This window comes from Brachycentrus maculatus, unplaced genomic scaffold, assembly GCF_059751285.1.
Source record: "Brachycentrus maculatus isolate JH-2025_06_01 unplaced genomic scaffold, ASM5975128v1 h1tg000150l, whole genome shotgun sequence".
Lineage (NCBI taxonomy): Eukaryota > Metazoa > Arthropoda > Insecta > Trichoptera > Brachycentridae > Brachycentrus > Brachycentrus maculatus.
The window spans coordinates 183,465-208,686 of record NW_028280903.1 but is presented as its reverse complement, the minus strand read 5'-3'; the positions used below and the strand labels follow the sequence as shown (position 1 = coordinate 208,686).

At 32.5% G+C, this 25,222-nt stretch overlaps 1 protein-coding gene across 5 annotated transcripts in view; it reads right to left on the bottom strand.

The window, feature by feature from the left end:
- Window positions 1-25,222, bottom strand: part of Nt5b (5' nucleotidase B) — a 66,023-nt gene that overhangs the window by 15,366 nt on the left and 25,435 nt on the right. Inside the window, exons 1-2 of one of the 5 annotated variants that reach the window (XM_088261180.1) lie at window positions 22,693-22,802; window positions 16,244-16,497 (exon numbers count right to left, since the gene is read on the bottom strand). The exons of the other annotated variants lie outside the window; for them this stretch is intronic. Coding sequence (XP_088117306.1) covers window positions 16,244-16,368 — 125 coding nt within the window. The 5' untranslated portion in view covers window positions 16,369-16,497; window positions 22,693-22,802. Of the gene's footprint in view, window positions 1-16,243; window positions 16,498-22,692; window positions 22,803-25,222 lie in introns of those variants that run through there. 5 annotated transcript variants of the gene reach the window in all.

The window sequence follows — 25,222 nt, the reverse complement described above, 5'->3', positions numbered from 1 at the left end:
TACAAAGCACTTTTGATGTGTTTCCTTATTTGACAAATGGACCTTGAAAGTAGAAGTAATTAATATGTAAGGTAATCAAGTTTTAAACTTTTGATTTGATTGTAATATAATATAATAACGAGGCAGGTATGAAGAATATCAAGAATATTTAATATTTAATCATCGTAAAATTTCTCACATTAATATACTAAAATATCAAGCACACACTTAGTAAATAACATTTTTATTTCCTTAATTTATTCGGTAGTCACTTGATAGTAACATCTTTCCATATTTAATTTAAGTTTTACTTGGTAAACACCACTTTTTCTTGAAATCTATTGCGACACGTGTTTCGATGCATTCCGCATAATTTTCAAACACCTTAAAAAACCGCGTTAGAATATATTTATGAAATAAAATAAAAAATGGATAGAATTTCAAGTATTTGGGAATCGAATATTTCATTAACCTTCTTATAGATATAAAAAATAGAAGATATTAAAATTCTAAAATGTAAATTAAATGCATTTACTACTACTACTACTACTACCATCACGCCGTTTCCCCGCAGGGGTAGGCAGAGAGGATGGAACGCCACACTCTTCTGTCCTGACATACACTCCTCGCCTCCTTCACATCCATACATCTAGTCATACATGCCCTCCGATTACGCAGACTTTTGACACCGCCAGATTTTAGGATCAATCAGAACCTAAAATCTGGCGGTGTCAAAAGTCTGTATTTTATACACGTTAATCGAAAAAATATATATGTAAAATATATAAGTATGTACAAAGAAAAAAAGTAGTACATCAATCATAAGTATTATATAAACAATATACAATGATGTAAGTCCCTCTCCAAGCACAAGAGCTAAGTCTCTTTTTTGGAGAGGAACAGCGTTACTGGTATTCAGATATGTTAACACGTTAAACGCCATGGGGGGCACCGGTGACCTCGCCTGTATTGGACCGCAGCGCCATGGGGTGCAACAGTGACCTCAATCCAGAGCTGTATTCAAAATGCTTCAACTATGGAATCCGTCGTAAAATCAAAAAAATTAAATAAACGAAATACATTACATTATGTATTAAAATACGTAAATTACCGAAAAGTTTTTTTGTGGATTTCAAAATTGACAAATTTTAGTGATGGCGTTTAACGTGTTAAGAAAAGAAAGTAGCTATAATAAATAATTCAAACCCTTATCCGCACCCTATGGTGCATAGAGCACTACATCATATAAACGCAGTGTTATCTTGATCGTTTACATGAAGGAAAGGCGATCAGCCCTCCGCTTCCGGTACCAGTCCAAGGTAATGTTGGAGTGAAAAAATCACTTATATTTATTTGACCCCCCCTGGGAATCGAACCCGGGACCTCCAGTACAGTAGCCAAGCGTGCTGACCATTACACTACGGAGGCGGACCAATAAATAATAATAAATAATTTAAAAAAAACGTATTTTAGATAAAAAATCGATTAAATAATTATCTTTCGAGAGCTTCTCACACCATCTTTGGAATATTGTGTCCGTCATTTTCTGAGTTTGTATTACACGGATACCTCCGGGAGTGCGGTGGGATGTTAGACAAGATAACGTCTAATTTATGTAAAATGATGTACCTCCCCTACACGGGTTTGTACTCGTTCATACCATAAATGGAATATTTCACGAGGGTTTAATCAGTATTGCGCGTATTCACAAATACCATAGTATTAACTAACAAAAGTCTTTTTTTTGACATCTTAATATAGATGAAGAAGAATATGGAGGTCTGGGTATTTATGATTATTAATTTTTATTTTATTTTTATATTATTTTTATTTATTATTATTAATTTTTAAATCAAACACAGATTTTTTGAGTCTACTAAGTTGTATTTTATTAAAAACATTTAAAAATTCATATTGTGACAATCGTTTCGCCTAGTTATGGCATTTTCAAACAAATTCATTCGTGTTTGATTTAAAAATTAATTCATAAATTAAAATATTCAAAGAAATTAAAGAGTTCTACAAATTAAACGCCAATCAATAAATAGTCTGGGTATTTTAAATAGTCTGGGTATTTTTTCAAACCCTTATCCGCACCCCAATGGTGCATAGGGCACTGCATCATATGAACGCAGTGTAATCTTGATCGTTAACACATGCAGGAAAGGTGATCAGCCCTCCACTTCAGGTACCAGTTCAGGGTAATATTAAATAAATATTCGAGTGAAAAAATCACTTTTATTTATTTGACCCCCCCTGGGAACCGAACCCGGGACCTCCACAACGGTGGCCGAGCGTAATTCTACCTTTAGGGTGATAGGCTGGTGGAAGATGACCAGTAAAAGATTGCTAGTTATTTGACTTTGGTTTATTCATAAGTTACTTGATAGCTCTAGCGAGTGACTGCTTTTAAGGAAAGACTAATCTAGAATGCTGCTTGCCAAACTATGTGGGTACATACACGATTGCGGGATGTCGCCGTCACCATTGTGTCAGCAACATACCCACATTCCTTACACTACCCATGATTGACAACCACAGTGCTCAAATTTTCACAACTAGATATATTGATTAATCTCATGACACGGTACATAAAAGTTTACAACAGCCATCTATATTGGATTGAGAAAGCTTTTATTTAGCAGAGACCCTTTTATTTCAATGTATGCAAGATCCAAACCCCGGATTATTTTTACATACTCGGAAACGCTTGAAACACGATTTTTTAAGCAGCTTATAATTATTTTTAAAATAGCTTAGTTATTTTTATTAAAAAACACTTTGAGTGTATCTAAATACTTGTTCACAAATCTTTGAGATGTTTCTATTAGGTTTATTTGTACATTGCAATTAACTTCGCTATAGTATGCATGTACATTTTAAATAAATTAATAAATAAAAGGTCGATAGTCCTCAAACAAAATAACAGCTGACTATGTAATGGCGGGTCGTGGATGCGTTCGAATGAATTTCTCTCTTCATTTTCAATTTTACTCAATACATACCACTATTTCTTAAAATCTATTTTGACACGTGTTTCGATGCATTCCGTTTATCATTTTAAATACCGTTTGTGATGCTAAGCCTAAATTTTAGAGTTGTGTCCTTGGGACGTTGAAGGGGGGGGGGGTATGAGTCTTATTTTTATAATTAAATTGTAACTTTGTTTTAAAATCACTATAAATATTTTATTTTAACTAAATTACAATGTCTACCGGTTTCGAAGCTAACTGATTGTTTATCAAGTCTGATTAATACTAAGTTAGTGCTTCAAATATAAATTATAGTCTTATTTTTATTTACGTGTAACAATAGATTTTAAGAAATAGTGGTATTTACTATGTAAAACTTAAATTAAAATTAAAAATGATAGGTTTTACCACAAAGTGACTGCCAAATCACTTAATGGCATTTATCTGTTTTTAAAATCAGTAGTTGAGCCTGTTTTAAGAGTAAACCTAGTACAGTTGACCTATTGACTGACAATTTTCTAGAATATGGTAATATTATACACATGTATTCATTTTCATAATCAGTGAAGTACTTAAGGGAAAATAACATGTTTTGTAAACTTGTTTATCACTATAATAACAGTATGCATTAAGAAACTCACATGTTTACTTAGAAATCTGTCACAACATACAAAATATCACCTTGAAGCAATGAGACAAGAAAATGATTACCATTCTATTTATACGTGGTTAATTATATAATATATATATATATATATATATATATATATATATATATATATATATATATATATATATATATATATATATATATATATATATATATATATATATATATATATATATATATATATATATATATATATATATATTTTTGTATATATAAACATATGAAAGTCATACAAATATGATCGGTCTCACACGTTCCATGATTGACTTCACAACATCCATCTATGATTGGATTTAGAAAGTTTTTATTTAAAGAGACCTTTTTATCTGTATTTAGGTATCGTAAAAAATTAAATATTTTAGTGGAGAAACCTAGATTTGTTAACAAGTATTTGGACACACTCAAAATGTTGTAATTTTTAATGTTTGTGCCAAACTAACTAGAGAGAATAGAACGCCACACCACTCTGCGTTTGCAAACACTTTTGCCTCTCCCACAATTATGCAAACCCGCCGATTATTTCAACTCCTGACCCGACCGCTTTCAATTACCTGATCGTGCCAAAAATTTATCGGTCATTCTATGATCTTATTTCTGACTACATTCGCCTCATTAACTTGTTTTACCGTTATTTCTTCTACCCTCACTCGTTCCACATGTCCAAACTTTATCAACACACCTTTCTTAATTTTATCGGTAATGCTTACTTTGCCTTGCGTATTTTTTTTGTCATCTCAACACAGATAAAAGAAGAATATTGAAGTCTGAGTATTTACAGGGCTTCCAACCTGTCATAGGCTGGGTAAGTGATCACTTTAAAAACGTATACAAACATTCATTCTGCCCATGATTGACAACCACACTGCTCAAATTTTTCACACCGCATCGATATGTACAGTTATCGCCTAGTTGCCTTAGGATTGAATCGTCTCGATGGGCCCTTCAAGAATGACGTCAGCGACAAAAATTCGATCCTACCATTATTTCCGGCACAAAGCTTCAGAGACAGTCGGAACACGCGCGGGGAGGGGCGTCCGATTAAGTCGTGGGCACGAACGAGGGCAGTAGGGGAAAGCCCTTTTCACGGGAACAATCTACGCAGCACAAAAAGTATTCTCTATCGCTATAAAGGCGTTCGCAAGCGGTACAATGCGAAGCGCACTGCAGATGAATTATTTATGTGAACACACATCGCTCACTCCTTTCAACAACGTCATATATCAAAAAACTTGATTTTTCAGAAGATCGTTTTTAAAGTTTATAAATATAATTAAATGTATTAAAAATAAAATTCAAGCCACTTATTGAACTTTTTACTATGCAACAGATCTTTTTGGCTAAAACCTGAATGTTTTTTTCTCCATTTGAAAAATATTTAGTATATTTAAAAAAATATATTGAACAATACCTTTTCTTCAAAATGCAAAAACAACACTTTCTGCCCTGTAGCGGGTAAATATTGAGTTAAAAATATGCCGCTTTTACTGGGATATAGTACATTTTCTCGGCATTCCGAAAACAGGCACAGCTGAAAATTGACGATTTTTGATAAATATGACGTTATTGAAAGGAGTGAGCGACATATGATCACAATTATTAGGAATATTCTGGGCATCCTTGAGGCACACTGAACGCTCTCGCCACATGCCCAGGTCTGCTATAGAAACTCTTGGTTTTCATTAGAACCCATTTATTAAAAAAACTTTTCTATTCTTTTTTAAATCTTATATATGTATTTAATCCATCATGCAAAATTTTTCGCTATTAAAGTTACAAATGATTTCAAATGCTTTCAAAGTATCTATCACTGTCAGCGGGGCATGTAAGTTACTACTAACTAGTTTGTACAATCCACCATCATGTTCTAATACACAGGGTGTTAGATTCAGAAAAGTTAGTAACCAAATGAGGCGAATCTGGTTGGTAATAAGACCGAGGAAAGCTTGCCGTGATCAAGTTTTTCAAATACTTAATTATTTATTTTTCAAAACATATAACATACACCCCTGGACAAAAAAATTTACGAGTCTTCAAAAAAACTAAAATTGACACATAATGAATTATTCTTGATATTTAATTAGTTTTTTTTGTATTGTTTAACATATGTGATGACTACTCGTTACTTCAAGGTTAAAATGAAAGATCTTACTCATGAATTGTACTAAGAAATTGCCATTATATACCAGGTATCAGATTATCCGAACCTTAGAGACCCATAACGGTTCATTTATGGTCGAGTGTTTGTGATGGAGTAATAAAAGACATGTAATTTTTAAATTCATATTTTAGAAGAAGGTTCTAATCGCTTTATTTTATATTAAGGTATTTTACATTTAAACATATTTATAACATTTAAAAATATTTAATACATAGTGAATTCACCTTTATTTTTTATAACATGTAAAATTCTATTATTTAACGAAGCGTAAAGCGAATCTTAAATTTCTGATGTTATTTCTTCTTCCTAAACTTGAATCAAGTTTTTTTTTAATTCCTCAATGTTTTTTTATTTTTTTTTCCCAACTTTTTTTTTCATAATCGCCCATAAATTTTCTATCGGGTTCAAATCAGGACTATTCCCGGGCCACGTCAACGATTTTAAGCCAATTTTATCCTTGTATTCAATGATCTGTAAGAAAAACAATAAATTATTTATCAAGTGGTCTACAAAGTGCATTAAAAAATAAATATTTGTACTCACAGTGCGGGCTCTATGGCACGGCGCCAAATTGTCCTGAAAAATCGGGTCCGCGGTATACTGCGTAATGTCCTCGATTGTTGGAATAAGATGGTTTTTCAACACTTTTTTGTACTGGATGGCATTCATCGTACCCTGTATAAAATTTAGAGGTCCCAAACCGTACGCTGTCATGCACCCCCAAATCATGACGTAGGGTAAATGTTTAACGATTCGAGTGACGCACGACGGATGGTATCTTTCCCCAAGTTTTCGTCGAACTATCTTTCTGCCGTCTGGACCAAAAAGGTTGAATTTTGATTCATCGGAGGAAATAACATTTTGCCAATCCTCCAAGGTCCAATTTTGGTGCTCCTTCGCCCAATCCAGTCTAGCCTTCTGCATTTTGTTCGTCAGTAATGGTTTCTTTGCGGGACTTCGTGCTTGGAAACCATGCTCCAACTGCCGCCTGGACACTGTTTTTACGGAAAATGTTGATTAACTGGTAGACTGCACCTCTGCGTGTATTTTAAGTGCCGTTAAAAATCGATCACGCATAACAATTTTTTTTATTAAGCGATCATCTCGGGCAGATGTCGCGCGCCCCCATCCGCTTCCTTTTTTCCGTTCTATGGATCCAGTTTCTTGGAATTTTTTAAATAAAAACCTCACTGCACCTTCTGAATACCCAACTCAACGAGATATTTTACAATTAGATATGTTTTGTTGCGACAGTGTGATTATTTTGGATTTTATCGCAATCGACATTTGCTTTGCACTTTCCATGATTGTTGTGTTATGTTCCCTCAAACGCGGATAAAACAAAATTGTTGAGACATTTTAAAATGTAAATATTGTAGAAAGGTGACACAAAGTGTCTTTAATTTATTGAATAAAAGAAAGAGGTATCGATAAAGGATTTCTTAGAAAAAGAGTTCAGTAAAGTCAAGGCGTGCGGTAGCAAGTAAACTCGTAAATTTTTTTGTCCTGCGGTGTACATACGTCATATATATAATATTCCTGATGAGTAATTTCTATTTCTCATTTTGGGACATGGGATTTAGGTTAACAAGGCTGGAACACAAATAATAAAGTAACTAAAAAGATTTTTTTTAATAACCAAAACTAAAACTAATACATGGCAAAATATAAAACAATAAATAGGTATAATAAATAGGCATAAGAAGCATATTTAAAAGAAATAAATGAGAAAAACAATGGTGAGAAGCATTTTTAAAATAAACAAATAAGAAAATTAAAAAAAATGAGAAAATATAACTCTAAAGCGGTCAGGTCAGGAACCGGTATAAGTGGCGGGTACGTATGAAGAGATGCATAAATATGGACGAGACGAAGATTGTTTGCAAAGACATATTGGTGAGGCGTTCTATTCTCCCCGCCTACCCCTGCGGAAAGCGGCGTGATGGTTAGTTAGTTAGGTATTTTCTATAAAAGTTGCAACCGATTTTGATAAACACAAAAACAACAACAAAATACGTCACTCTGTTATGTCACTCGTATTCGATCTATATTATGCCATCAATGTTCTTAATAATAATAATAATAATTTTTGGTTTATATGAATAGGAGACCGTGGCGATTTCGCTTTAGTCTACATTTTTTAAATAATATTCCGAAATATGCAGTCACGAATAAGTGAAATAAGTAAAATACAAAAAATGGTCGATTAATGATAAGGAGTGTTATATTACGATACCACAAAGTTAACAATGCTTTTAACATACAGAATATCAGTTCTGGACGTTTACTTGTAACCACTAGAACCCGGCTATAGTAACGCAGATTTGCGAGGGAGCCATCATAACCGTGGCGCGGTATCGTTCAGTCGTTATGCGAAACAATAAAATATAAACAAAACGATTATGGTGACAGTAATTATTCGGTAGTCATACGAGGCGGGACTCGGAGAGCCAGACAGAAATAAACCAATTAGGTGACATTGTTTCCGTCGCGGAATCCGCCACTATTCAAAACGATGACAAGCTGTCGAAACTCCGCACGAACCAATAATAGAAGTAAACGACGAGCCAAATTTATTTAGAAAACGAATCTTCGACACTGAATGGGCAAAAGAACCCCTAACTGCTTTTAAAAGGTGACACAAAAATGTGACAACTACATTTATATTTTTTAGATATTGATCAGCGAATAGGGTAATGTTAACCAGGCGATCGCCATGGATCTTCTTCGAAAGGCATCTAGAGGAAGTTTAAAAAATTCATGGATGCTACAGAAAGGAACCATGATTCGAAGGCATGGCCTAGGTCAGTGTTCCGCAAACTTTTTCTGTTCAAGGTACACCTGCCAAATTAAGAAGTTTTAGCGGTACACCAGAGAAAGACATGAGCTTATTAAATACTGATTTATTATTAAAATTGTGAACCTGCTTAACTGAGCACATGTAATCAAAATTTGTACCGTAGAACGGGGCTACTTGAGCTTTGATGTGTTACTTGAGCCCAGTACAAAAAATATTTAGATCGTGGTATCGATCGAATTATCGCGATAATAAGTGTCACCTGTCAGGGAAACAATGAATCGTGTCGATACGTTCATTACTGTAGACCAAATACAGATTTTTTTTTACTGGGCTCAAGTAACACATCAAAGTTCAAGTTCTACGGTAAGTTGTAAGTGTTATCTTCACAAAACTAGACTTTTTTCCGCGAAACACCAACTAATCACCACGGTACAACAGTGTGCCGCGGCACACACTTTACGGTACACTGGCCTAGGTGACGTTGTGTATGATAAAAGGACCGACAACCTGAGGACGAGGAGAGCTGACCTCAACAGTCTACAAAACGATAAGCTGGGATGGAGCCAGGAAGAAGAAGATCAGCGAATAATGTTATGGTTAAAACTGATACATTTCAGGCATAGCAAATCTATATAAATAAAAATGTTAATATTCGTTTGTTCAAAATCTTATATTTCATAAAGTTATTCACCATATTCATATCGCGCATTCAAATAAGCGCGTTTCAAAAAATATATATTTAAGGAATAACCCGCAAACCTCCACTTTTAGAGGCTAGTCTGCAGGTAGGATACTAAGGATAGGGAAGGAAAATGTAAAAAAAACATCACAAACACCCAGACCATTTGAAATGAAATATTTCTTGAATTTTTATGCAATTGGCGGGAATCGAACCCGCGACGCCAATTTAGACGCTCGACTGCGAAATTAACCAAAATGACCCAACTACCTCACGACGCCTGCTATATATTTATTTTTTTGTTTGCGAATTTAACAGAACAGTGACATCACGTTGTACACATATCGCTCACTCCTTTCAAGAACGTCATGAATAAAAAAACTTGATTTTTCAAGAGAACGTTTTTAAAGTTTAAAAATATAATACAATGTATTAAAAATAAATATCAGGCCACTAATTGAACTCTTTACTGTGCAACAGATCTTTTTAGGTAAAACCTGAAGGTTTTTTCTCCATTTAAAAATATTTAGTATATTTAAAAAAATAATTAAGCAATACCTTTTCTTCAAAAAGCAAAAACAACATTTTCTGCCCTGTAGCGGGTAATTATTAAGTTTAAAATATGCCGCGTTTGCTGGGATATAGTTAGTACTTTTTCTGGGCATTCCAAAAACATGCTGAAAATAGACTAGATTTTTTATTTATGACGTTCTTGAAAGGAGTGAGCGATATACGAGTATTACAAAATAATTACTTGTACTGTTCCAATTTGAATAAGTCCACATTTATAAAAAAAATGCCAACCTCCCGCGATCTAAGTATATATTATATGTATATACCATGTATTTATTGATTTGGCGTTGAATTTGTGAAACTCCATTTTAAAAAAACTAACTAACTAACTAACCATCACGCCGCTTCCCCGCAGGAGTAGGCAGAGAGAATCGAACGCCACACCACTCTGTCTTTGCAAACGTTCTTTGCCTCTTATACATTCATGCATCTCCTCATACATACCCGACGATTATTACGACTCCTTACCCGGCCGCTTTCAAGTATTTGACATACCTGATTGGGCCAAGTTAACTCCATTTTAATTTATATATAATAATTGTTAAATCAAACACAGATTTTTTGTCTACTAAGTTGTTTTTTTTTGTTAAAAAACACATAAAAATTAATATCGTGACAATTTTTTCGCCTAGTTATGGCATTTCAAAACGAATGTGAAGAAAATAAATATAAGTGTACGTACCTACACGACCCATTAACTATTGTTGTCTCCCGTAAATTATTACTGCACATGTTAAAACTATTACTTAAGTACCTAGAATTGTATAGCTACATAAGGACCGTCAGTCCATTTAATCTTCACATTCGTTTAAAAATGCCATAACTAGGCAAAATATTGTCACAATATTAATTTTTATGTGTTTTTCAACAATAAAATACAACTTAGTAGACTTAAAAATCTGTTTAGGATGTTAAATCCATAATTGTTCAATTAATACATAAATATATGTAAATACCCACAAACCCAAAGTCCTAAGGAGGAACACGAGCTAAGAGCGACGAATCGTTAAATAAAATTCCGGTACCACAATTGATTTACAACGCGAGAAATCATGGCAGACGGAAAGCGACCATAAATAAATATCGGAGGAATTAAATTTGTCACGTAATATGCGAGAAGTATTCGCGATACGCGCGAAACCTATTTCGGACGAAAATAAACATGTCGAACTGTTGCTAGCATTGCCAACATGCGCGCACGTTGAGAGAAATCTTAAAATTCTAGACCATAAAAAAATATGAAAAATGATCACTTAGAGCCGAACGACACGTCTGGGATGTTCGATGTAGTAATGAGCCAAATATTATTTTTGAATTTGCTAAGTTAAATAAAACAGGATTAAAAATCTAATGATTTCGTCAACAGAGTGTAGAATTATACTAAAAGCATAAAATGACATTTTAAAAGAGAGGCTATGAAACTTTCCAAAGTGTGTTTTGAAAACAGTTTTTTGAAGGCAATGGCAGCGCCATCGACAAAAGCAATCAACCATTAAGTAGTATTTTCCATCTACATATATAATTAAAAAATGTAAATAATGCATACCCGTATTCGGACTTGCTTGTTAGTATCTGAATACTCTGAATAAATATATCATTTCATCCCTTCCTTATTTCTTCTACCTCTCCCCTTATGTCCTTACCTGATCCCATCCGTTTTGTCTTCCCTATTTTAATCAATAAACAGTTTTAAAAAATTATTGTAATTCATAATCATATCTGTAACTCTATATCATTCTTTTTGTTTTCACAAGCTTATGTACAAGCTCTATCTGCCTACTCATTTCAAACAGCTTTATACGGCATAAACGTCAACCAGTATCAATAGTCAGTTTTGGTTGGTTGAAAGATATTGCTTCCTAGCAATAAGGCCGCCCACGTATGTTTATTCAAAACAATAAGTTTAATAAATAAAAATTTATCTTTGAATCGATAAAACTTTATTAGTGATTAAATTTGGAATTAAGCTTGTGAAATAAAATGATGACTTAAACATAAAAATAAAACACCTGTATGAGACAAATTTTGAGTTTATTAATGTAAACATGACTAATTTCGAGAATTACAGATGTTCTCGAAATTCGTCGTGTTTGCATCGACCAATCCAAAATTAATCTTATAAGAATGTTTTATTTTTATTATATAAATCAATAAAACTTACAGCAGACGGTAGAAGATAAAATAATGCATCGGAAAACAATCTAGGTAAGTACAAAGTAGTCTTATAAAATGCATTCAGATCTAATCCACAGTAGATTGAATCAAGGACTAGATAGAGATCTGCAGTCGGATCAGAAATGGAAAACCGGAAATGCATTCAAGGAATTACTTCGTCAAAACAATGCACCGCGCTGTTCACGATCGGAAGGCATGAAAAGACACACGATGTAAAATATTGATTGGCTCTTTTGAGCATATAGGTTGCCAGGGTCGCCAGAAACTATCTCTTTGTATCGATTATATCAAATAAATTTATCTATTATATTAAATAAGGGAAAATATAAATAACAATAAACCCATAATTAATGGTTCAGTTTACATATCTGGGTGTAGACCTGTGCGGTCAAACGGATCTGCGATGTGAAGTGATGGGGCAAATAAAAAAATCTGCAGTCATCTCAGGATGCCTGATAATTGTATATGGAAAAACCCTGACACGAAGATCGGCAGCAAAATTAAAATAGCGTAGTCATACAGGAGAAAGTGACCAAGTGTATTTTTTTTACAAAAACGTGATCATTGACTTTTTGATATCTTACTAGCTTAATATTGCCCTGAAAAAAATCCCAAAGGATTTAAAACCTGGGAGTATAATATATTGAGTTGTTCAAAATGACTAACTTCATTGTAGTTTATTTTCTTGCTAAGCAAAAGTGACTTAAATGGCCCTCCTAAACATTTTACGTTTTGTTAGTTGGTCACTTTCTCCTGTACGACTACGATATATAAAACTTGTGTGCGACCCGTCATGACATATGGGATCGAATGCTGAGCGGACACCGCAGTAACAAAAATCGCGCAAGAGTGTCAGAAATGAAGACTTTAAGGAGCACATCTGGCAAGAGTCTACGAGATAGAATAAGGAACACCTGGATAAGAGAAATATGCGAGTTCCAAGATGCCGTTGGGTGGGGAAGACAACGAAGAAGACAGTAGTATTACATTTTGTAAAAATTACAAAGTAAATGCAATAAATACTAAAAAAATATGTACTCGTATATGTATACAGTACTTTGATGAGCGGACGATGATTTTGTAAATTAAAAAAGACAGGTGAGTGACACGTAAAGATTATTTTCAATGCACGTGCTAAAAGCGGAATTGATACTATTTGGAACACTGCCCGCACTTAACTTCAAAGTTGGCACGACACGATATCTTGTGTGCACTTCGTCTCACCTGAGATATAAAACGTGATAAGCTTCTACTGATTCTGAACACCAACTTCGACTAGAGGAAACTTTAAACACGCGAGCTTGGAACAGCAAACAGTTTAATGCATGTTTATTGTATGAGGATTTAGCAATTTGAGAATAAATAATAAAAACTACATGAGATCGGTAAAATAATACTCCTATGAAAGGCAGATTAAATATTTACATATGACGGTGTTTAACCGCATCACATTTTTGTTGGGTTTAAATATTTGTTTTTAATTTGAGTTTTACTAAGTAAATACCACTATTTCTTGAAATCTAGCGAAATGCATCGAAATACGTGTCACAATAGATTTTAAGAAATAGTGTTATTCACTTAGTAAAACTTAAATTAAAAATGGATAGATTTTATCACAAAATGACTACTGAATCAATTGAGCGAAATTAAATATTTGTATTTACTTTAAATTCAAATAAAAACTAACCTATTACCCGCCGTTTTCCCGCGGGGGTAGGCAGAGAGAATAAAACGCCACACGAATCTGTCTCTGCAAACAATTTTCTCTTCTGTATTCATGCATCTCCTCTCCCGATTATTCTGACTCCTGATTTGACCAATTTCAAGTATTTGAAATACTTGATCACGCCATGTTTTCTCGGTTTTCTTCTGCTACTATTTCCAACTACATTTGAAATTCATTTCACAGTTCTTTCTTCACTCATTCGTTCCACTTGCCCAAACCACCTCAACAATCCAAAACACACCTATCAGCGAGGCAGTTTTTAAAGTCATTAAGATTAAAATAACAATAACGCTCAAGTTCTTCGCAGAAATCAGATAATTTTTAATGATAAACATTTTCTGAAAATTGGCGAAAAATATTGCTTGTTAATTTTATGTAACTAAAGAAGGGTCATCAGATAATGACCGCTGTTTGTTTTTATATAAATCATAACGTTCACTAGTTGACTTGAAAATTCAGACAGTGACTTTCTTATATTATTGTAATACTTTCAAATTAAAATGTACACCAACTTGTACCATTTTCGTATGTCTGTATGTATGTATTCATAGAAACACTAAACTAACGGGCGGCATATACCATATACAAATACACATAAATCACGTTTGTATTCGAGAATAAATTTGCCCGATTAAAATGTTCATAAGATCAGCAAAACGTGATCCAATTTAAAAACATCGTATTGTTTATACGTTTTTTTGTGATGAGAAATACGATCCCAAAGTTCTTTTGTAATCCTTGGATCCCGAAATTATAAAATCCCGGGATAAGACGAGGATGGTTTCAATCAATTGCTTAATTGATTTTAAAGGAATACTTGCGCGAAAATGTTCATCGAAAAATCAATGCGCGTACTAAAATTATTTTAACATATCGCTCACCCCTTTCAACAACGTTATAAGTATATATAAAAACTTGATTTTTCAGGAGATCGTTTTTAAAGATTAAAAATAAAATGAAATGTATTAAAAATAAATATCAAGCCACTTATTGAAATTTTTACTGTGCAACACTTCTTTTAAGGAATGTTTTTGAATGTTTGAACCTGAATGTTTTTTCTCCATTTGAAAAATATTAAGTATATTTTAAAAAAATAATTAAACAATACATTTTCTTCAAAATGCAAAAACAATACTTTCTGCTCTGTAGCGGGTAAATATGAATTTTAAAATATGCCGCGTTCGCTGGAATATAGTACATTTTCTGGGCATTCCGAAAACATGCACAACTGAAAATTTATGATTTTTATATATGACGTTGTTGAAAGGAGTGAGCGATATATCGTACATTAGTATTAATTGTGCTTTTTGTAAATAAATAACAACTTAAATATTTACTCAAAGAAAGCTTTATAAGAAAGAAGGGAAGAAAATGGAGTTTTGTTTTTGTACTAAAATATAAAATCTAAAATTTGAATTACCGTTTTTTTTTTTATTTATCAGTATTTTTTTGCAAATTTCAGCCGTTCTTTATTTTCAAGTAAATTTTTGTTTGATTTCTGAAATTGAAATTTAATTCAGTTAAGCTATGCTTTTCAATTCAGGCAGATAGTTAAATTACGTGTTGACAATATACTGCAAAGATCTTATTGTCAAGTTTATATCGACTCTACGTGTGTTCGTGATTTATATTGATGACACATATTATAACTCCATTCGGTGATTCTGTGAGTCAACTTTTAAACAATTTAAAGCATTTTTACATTATGACATATCAGCATAGATGAAGAAGCATATAGAAGTCTGGGTATTTACAGGGCTTACGACCGGTCATAGGCTGGTTAAGCAATCATGTCAAATAGTCAAATTACAAGCTGCATAAAAAAATTATACAATATTTTCAGGCGTTTCCCAGCATGAAAAATAATTCGGTTAAGATCATACATACAGTTAAATAAAATTGTCTTTAAATAAAAGGTTGCTCAAATCAATCGTAGATACTGCCGCGAACACTCACAACTCACACACTAAGCTACGTGAGATATATGATACATGTATGAGTTCCAAAAATTTGAGTAGTGTGGTTGTTAATCATGGGTAGAATGGCGAATGTTACACGTGTGTCAAGTGATCACTTAATCAGGATATGACAGGTCATAAGTCTTGTAAATACCCAGACTTCTTACCATATTTTTCTCTATCCATATCGAGGTGTCAAAATTTGAAAGAAACCCAGATTTGTGAGCAAGGAAATTCGCGATCTAATAAATAGCTTTAATATAAACTTTATAAAATAAAACAACTTTATTTTTACCCACTTTTTTCACACTTAAAAAAGTGGTTAAAAACAAAGTAGTTTTATTTTATAAAGTTTATAAAATGTGCCACAAAGTATCTGCGAAAAACATTCAAGAAAAAAAAGTTTTAATATAATTTTCATCCCTTAATTGAATAAATGATTCGTTATTCAGAACAATGGATATATCTCGCATTGGCAAGATTACTTTTGATAATATATTCGTTTGAAATAAATGAAATAGATTTCCTAACATGTTAAGGGTGATATACTCACTCGTTGGGGGCCATGTTTCTCATTACAGTTGATGATGTATCGCCTCTTATGATTTCCATGTGCCCGTTGGGAACTCCATGTACAGCGTCGTACGAGTAAGAACAACATCCACACTGTCCTTTCATGATTGTAAATCGTTTTTGCACTTATATTTCTGAATGCAGTATCACTTTATTTACGATATGCTATCAAATTTTCAAAGTTGAATATCGTAAAACGCTTTTATAGTTATTTAGTTATCACAATTTCCATATCTAGAAACGAATTCACAAGAAATCATAAGTCAATTGGATAAACAATGTGACATTCTAAGAATCACATTTGAACCGCATTAATTTAGATTAAAGATATGATCGACATAAATCTAGGCAATACCAAGAAAACTATATAAGGGAGCAGTGTGAATAGCCACAGGCTAATACTTGTATGTAGTATGTACAAGGATTTCAGTTTAAATATCTTTAAAATGATAGTAAATGTGTATAGTAAATAATAATTGAATAATGTATATCCCTAAAAACAATACAATAGATACAATGGATTCAATATCTTACATCAATCGAGATTTGTCAGATAGTTCATTTTTTTCTTAATAAGACACCACTAAAACTGATAGATCTTTATGCCCTATTTCCTCGTCAATTTTTGTCAACTGCACGTCTTCTTTCGCACATTCAGTTTCCAATTTTTATCTGCCTTTGAAAAAGATTGGACATCCACACTAAATGAGGGACATCTTGTGATATTGAATCTAATAGTTAAATAAATGATTTTAAGTTGAGTATGCCCGAAGAAGCGAAACACCCAGTTTCAATAAGCGAGATGAGATCATTTGTCTAGATAAAGTATAAATTGTAAGAATGTGAAAAAAACTTCAATTGACGTTAAATACTTAGAATATTATTTTACTACCTAATAACTCAATATTTATTTGTAAAAAAATAGTTTTTCCCTGAATTCTCTCTATTCGCCATATTCAAATAGCTTTAAGCAAAGAATTTTAAAATTGATTATTATTTTTACATGAACATTTAAAATGTTAAACTCTGTGCTTGGTGAGTTTGGCTAACTTACCAAAGTTTCCTGGTTAAATTCCCAATGTGATCAACATAAAAAAAATAATAAAAAAAAACTTTAAGAAAGAGAATTTCACTCTCTGGATTAATAGCGCATGACTAATCACCCTGCTTTCATATAATAAAGAATCAAGCTAGTATTGCGTCGGTCTGATGCAGTGCCCTATGCACCATTGGGTGTGAGGTAAAGGGTGAGAAGTAGAATACTAAAAATGGCGACAGGTTTGATAGCGAGGCATTGCTATTTTCGTACTTTAATGGCGTTATTCTGACGCTGAACAACGCAAGTCGGTTGACATTTCTACAATAGAAATCAATGCGTCACAGAAAAAAAAACAGTCGCTGTACTGTGAGATGGCTGACCTTATCGGTTAGAGGGAAGCGGTAACCGCGCACTTTTATTGAAATGACTTTCCTCGGGTAAATAAACAATAGCATCACCGAACCTAAACAAACAGTGAGAAAGATCGGATGATTTTTTTAAAATATTTTTTTATTGAACTTGTTTCGACGAGGAATAAAACTTACGAAATACAAGTTTATGAGGCGAATGTGGTTGAAAAATAGAGCGGGTGAAGACCGAGGAAAACTTGGCATGGTCGGGTTGTCAAATACTTGAAAGCTGTCGGGTCATGAGTCGGATTAATCGGCGGGTATGTACGAGGAGATGCATGAATATGGAAGCGGCGAAGAATGTTTGCAAATGTATTCTTACCAGTACCCGTTATCATAAAATAATTTTAAATGTATACCCACACACAGGACATGCCTTTATGGGTTCTTTTTTGTATTAATAAAATAGAATATTTGAGCAAGTTTTAAATTATTTTTGGATAAAATCATGTTATAATATATCCTACAAACGTTTCGGCTACCTTTTCCTTAGACAGTAAAATTAAACAATAACAAAAAAAAAACTGTTTTTTTTACTACACAACTTTGTACCCTGGAGAAAACTCCTACAAGGGTTGCCGAAAAGTTTGTAGGGGAATATATTATTAGACCGTTTAACCCCAAAACATATGTTCATAATTAACTGTGAGCGTGTTAAATTAAATTCACATTTAACGCCTGCTTCACTGTAAAAATTCCCACCACATTCCCGGGTCCCTAATAGAAATCTATTAAAGAAAGATCCATTTTAAAAACTTGCAAAGTTTTTCGCGATCATTAAAAATGCTTACTAATGTATCCTTATCACTCTCAGCGGGGCATGTAAGTTAATACCAACTAGTGTGTACAATCCACCAAAATGGTCTAATACCAGCAATGTTAGAAACCCTACAAGGGGACCTCAGCCCCATTGGGAAACCACCCTCCCTCTATACCCGCCACGAAACTCAAAGTCCTAAGGAGGAATACCAAGCAAACCTAAGCTACTAGAACAACCCACCGACCGTCTGGTTCACTGTGTGAAACTACATATTATATTTGCAAAACATTGTCTGATTGAATAATTTAGTAATGTGAGATTGACTTCAGACGGGGGGGACATAGGTTGAAAGGGTCAGGTCAAACAATCAGTTCATAAACATTTCAATTTGTTTCAATCAATGTGATGAGATATTCCAGTGGTGCCTAAACATATCGCTAAATCATTAAAATATCGCCGGTTTTTTATACACTACATAATCTGCAGTATTTTAAATTAAAAATAATTAAGTATGGTGCTCATAATCGGTTTGAATTAATTTAATATAAAATTAGTTCGTAATCACGAGTCAAGGTATAAAAAGTAATAACGTAACTATTTTAAAACTGTTATATTTAATTAAGTGTAATTTAAATAGATTACAACAAAAGTGGTTGATAACTCAATGCTTAAGCCAGTTTTCAATTTGATCACGAAACGATTATTTAGACACATATAAGTATCCGTAGTCAGGCGGTTGTATATTGCGTGTGTAATACGTAATCATATACATATATGTACAAGATTAATTAATATTAAAATGGAAAATACAAAGAATGAAATTAATATTATCAATCAAGAATAATGTAACTATTGTAAGATTTTTTTTAACAATGCAAGCCTACAAAATATTTCAACTAGTAGTATTTGAATACATATCAATATTTTTAAGATATTCTATTCACATTTTCTACTGTAATAAATATTTCTTTATCAACCATTTTTAATTTGGGTTTAACTTGGTAAATACCACTATTTCTTAAAATCTAATATGACACGTATTTCGATGCATTCCGCATCATTTTGGTGTTTGAAAATGACGAGGAATGCTTCGAAACACGTGTCATAATAGATTTTATGAAATGGTATTTACCAAGTATGAAAATTAATTTACATTAAAATTTCAGTTATATCCTTGGAAACAAACCGCGCTTTGATTTATTTGGAGTATGCAACATTAGCATACTGACATGACTGATACATATTGACCCAATATTATTAGAGGCTTCCGCTTTGGTTCGCGTTAGAGACAATCGTAAACGTCACAGCCGCTGACTTCCGTTACATGACGTTACCTCGCTATTGCAGAAAAGTTTAAATTATTTTATTAAATATTAAATCAAAATAAAATTTAAAAATATAATTACTATTTTTTAAACGATATATCTACATCGATTGAGACAGCATCTCTGTATTATTAGTCTGAAGAAAGAAGAAGAAAACCGGATCGAATTGGAAGAAAACGTATTGACGTGAAAAAGGGAGAAGCTTTGCAGGAATATTGGTTCATAACGGCACTTCAAATAACACTATCGCTTCATGGCTGAACAAGGTGTCTGAAATATTGGTCTACTACCGATTTATATGTTGTATATTCGAGAAAAAGTAAATCAATATTGCGAAAGCCTTTAAAAATTTATAATTTTCAACGATCGCTTAATTTTTTAAAGAATATTTAAAAATTTAAATGAATCACAACTGTTACCGTCTGGGAAAAAAATGAATAGGAAATAATTCATGGAAGAAAAACGACTGAATTTATGTTCGACGCTCGAAATTACGATTGAACTGTACGAATTTTTTTTATAACAATAGTTACTTTTAAAAAAAAATATTTTAAAAAAAACTTGGCATTATATTAAATCGAAAAATGTAGGTTTTTTTTCTTTTAGTTGCATGTTTGAAAATTAAAGAGAAGAATATTACTATAATCGAGCGAAGTACAGTAAAGTAATCATTATGTTAAGTAACAAGTACGAGTTTATAAGGTATTTCAAGTACTCGTAGTATGGCGAAAACGAAATAGTACGTGATTTCGTGTAACTACATTTTTTTTTAAAGCTAAGTTTAAATTAGAAATATATCGATTTCTTTCAGTCAAAGCCAGGGAAGCAGAATTTGAAACGGGGATTTAAAATCCCCCTTAAACGACGTTTCACTCGATAATCATTCAAGCAATTTGATGCATATTTTTTATGATCTCTATAATATCATAATACTAAGGAATACATAGGAATTTTTCGGCACCTGAAAACATGATTTTCAAATTTTTACGTAACATTTTTGGGTGTATTAAAATCCTTGTTCAAGGATTTAAGGTTGAACAAGAATTTGGACACCTATTGTAAAAATATTTTACTTCAATGGAAGAAAAATAAACGTACAACTATAGTATTAAAAAAGATCTAAAAAATGCAAGCCGGTGCATTAAATAAAATTTAAAAATGTCTAAAATACCTAAATTTCCTAATAATAAATTAAATTATCCTAAGTAATAAAGGCTTATATATTTTTTTAAGTTTTCCGAAAGAATTCAATTTATTAAATTCATCTATATGGTAAAGCAGTGTAAGACTTTTAGACAAAAACATGGTAACTACAGCACAATAGAGAAAGGCGTTTATCTGTTTAACCAAATTCTATTAAATCACACAAATAAGGGTTTCGAAATTGATGAAAGTGTGAGGAAAACGATTTGTAACACACGGTTAAATCTAACTTAAGAGAAATATTTTGCATTTCAGACAATAACAATAACAGTTCACGAAATCTAAAAACAGAACTCGTAAAAAGTTCGCGAAAAGTAATGTCTGCCTTACACGCAAGTAATGTTCGCTCTGGTTGGCTCTAAGGGCATAGTAATAACAAAATATATTATAAAAATTACGAAATGTGCATATAAAATGTATGGTTTATTCTGAATGAATGAGACATTTCATTAAATTGATCAATTTACGACGATTGCAAAATAAAATCGAATTTCGTTAAACCTTATTATGATACGAATATTCATTATTAAAGGCAGGGCCGAATCTATATAGAAATATATGTTTTTTTCCACATTTATTTTATTTGACGGATGACCGGGTTTCGTTGTTACCGACATCACTAGTCTAGTCATATCGGTAACAGCGAAACCTGGTCACTGATCAAACAAAATTCATGTGGAAAAAAACTATAGTATATAGCATGAAATCGTATCAATTTGTATAACAAAACAATAACTATATAGTTTTTTCCACGTTTATTTTATTTGACCAGCGATCAAGATTCGTCGTTGCCGACATCATCAGATTGGGTTATCAAGACCGGTTGTTGATTTATTATATAAAATGCAGTTTTACAAGAAATGTCAGTACAAAACTTAAAAAGATTTTCAATTATTTAATCAAAGAAATAACAAATTGTAAACATTTAAAACAGGTTGCTGTCCGTGCTACGTTGTGTAGTAGTCACCACGCTGAAGGTCCCGGGTTCGATTTCCAGAGGGGTCAGAATAACTATAAGTGATTTTTCAATTTAATACTTATTAAATATCACCCTGGACTGGTACCTGAAGCGCAGGATTGATCACCTTCATACAATTAACGATCAAGATGATACTGCATGGATACGATGCACAACTGCATATGCCTATACAAAGACAGCTTTATAAAATTACGTTAAGAGTTTTTAAAAATGTAATTTTTCGGGAGTGAATGAGTGAGTAGGAATAATCGACGGGTATGTATGAGGAGATGCGTAAATGTGGAAAAGACGAAGATTGTTTGTAAAGACAGATTGGAATGGTGTTCTATTGTTTCTACCTACCCCCGTGGCATGATGATTAGTTACTTTTAGTTTTTAAAAAAGAATGTATACAAAAATAAGTTTTTCTTTCAACACTTTCACTAAACAAGATTATGTATTGGAGAATAGAGATTGTTTACATATTTATTTATTTATTATACACAAGTATCCACCCTTCTTTCTAAACCTAATTTTAGAATTGCGGTCATAATTTCTTAAATGATAAAGCTAAACGTATTCAAACTATGAATAATAGTATCAATTGTTATTATTTATTATTATTATTTTGTGTGTAAATAAAAATAAGACTACACTGGCAGAAACATCCTCTGCAACTATATACACTGCCAAAAAATAATATAATAATAAAATAAAAAATTAAAAAACTTCACGTCAAACTGTCTGTTACGAGTGTATGTACGACGCGAATTCGCGGGGTGGGAATCACCTTCGCCGGCGCAAGTTTCGAGCGCCACGTTCAAAGCGCGCGACGGCACACACGCGAATGCCAGTCGCGCTTTCGTGCCGTTTTGCACAGCCTGCGCCCGCACACGGCCGGCGCACACCCCTACCCGCCGCACGTCCGCGGGGGGTGGGGGGTCCTTGAACTTGGCGGCCGTGACGTCACGATGGCGCTACATACGGCCCAGTGCGGAAAATCGACGTCCGAACGCGACTGCGGAACGCGAAAACCGCCGCTTAGTTTTATTCCGGACCCCCACACACGTGCAAAAAATCGGAACAGGTGAAATAATTAAATGGCGCTTTGACGCAGCTTCAGGTACTGAAATACTTCGGTATTAATATGCGCAATATTTTGGGTGCCCAAATTTTTGATAACAAATTCTGAACTTCAAACATCGATTTAAGTTTTGTACCGACGTTTCTTGGTGGAACTGCATTTTATAGAAAAAAATAACTGCAATTTTTTCATCAGACTGTTGATGTCGGTTACGACGAAACCCGCTTGCTGGTCAAATAAAATTCATGTGGAAAAAATACATAAGTAGTTGTATTTTATTCTTCAAACTTTAAAGTTATTCATATCAAGATTTTATTAACACTCTCCTTATCATTTATCATTCACTGTGTATTACAACTTTAAAGTGGCATTACACAAAGTGAACGATGAATTATAAGGAGAGTATTATATAACCATACCACAAAGTCAACAATGCTTTTTGATACCAAATACAAGTTTTTATTTTATTTATTTAAACATATTACATTCATTAGTCACATATATATATATATATATATATATATATATATATATATATATATATATATATATATATATATATATATATATATATATATATATATATATATATATATATATATATATATATATATATATATATATATACATATATATATATATATATATATATATATATATATATATATATATATATATATATATATATATATATATATATATATATATATATATATATATATATATATATATATATATATATATATATATATATATATATATATATATATATTATTACCGATGAGTCATTTTCATGACTTATTTTGGGACATGGGATTAAAGTAAACAAGACTGAAAAACAAATAAGAAAACACAAGGTAAAAAGTAAAATATAAAGCAATAAAGGGTACAGTAAATAGTAATTAAAACATAAGGTAAGAAGCATGTTTAAAGGAAAAAAAAAATAAGAAAATATATCTAATCACTAACACAAATATCTTTCCAAAATGTATTTTTTTCAGTTCATTCATTTTGGTACCCTGACTGGGTTCTATTTTATATATGTCAGGCAGCTGATTAAGTTGAAGAAAAATATGTAAATTCGGGTATTTACAGGGTTGGCGACATGTCATTGTGAGGTTTCAGCGATCGTTTTAAACACTGTTTAACATTCAGAATTCTATCCATGATTAAGAAATAAAAAAAAAATAAAACAACAATATAACTTCATTTATAGCTATTTTCTTATAATTTATAAAACAAAATAAAATATTTATTTAAAAAAAAAATACATATCTGCACTTTCAAATCGGGGATGAAAATACTAAACTGTTATCGGAGATAATCTACGTAGCAGGTAAGATTAACGTAAGCAATAAGTAGATACCGATTTTTTTCCTAAAAAATCAATGTCAAAAGTACGAAAAATTATATCACAATACTTATCGAGTATCACAAACACAAAACTAAGGAATGCCTTATCGTAAATGAATCTTAATCAACGTTCATACTTATAAAACAAAAAAAAAGTATGTATTTCATTGGTTTACAAGTATACTTCATATATGTACTGAACTATTAGTAGGGCTACCTTTCACAGGTTAAAAACACGCGCGTATTCAAATGCAACGATTTTTAAAAAATATAAAATACATCACAAAATCCCAGACAGCAAAAAAAATCTTGAATACATTTTGCAATTGGGGAAATCGAACGCGTCATGCCTGTTTCGCAGTCGAGAGTCTATCTAACTACGCCATGGCGCCTGCTTTTGATTCATATTCGTACCTAAATGGTGCATAATACATTGATTTGGATCGACATGGTGTAACCTTGATCGTAAATTACATGAAGGGAAGATGATCACACCCCCGTTTCAGATTTTTGGATGTACGAGAGGAATTAATGTATTTTATTTGATGTAGGTACATACGACATAAATGAAAGGGGATGACGAGAAAGGAAATGGAGGACGAATGGAAGCTGGGAAAAGCAGTAACGGCTAGGTCATTCAGGGTTGCATTTGCGTATTTAGAAGAAAGAAAAAACACATTCAAGTATTCGTATGTACACATTACACACTTCAATATCATGTATGTATATCTATCCAGAAAATGTTAAAGTTTTTTTTAAACACAAAACACGCACGTTCTCTAAGTACGTTGTATGTGTATTTAAAGACTATATTTCAAATGTATTAA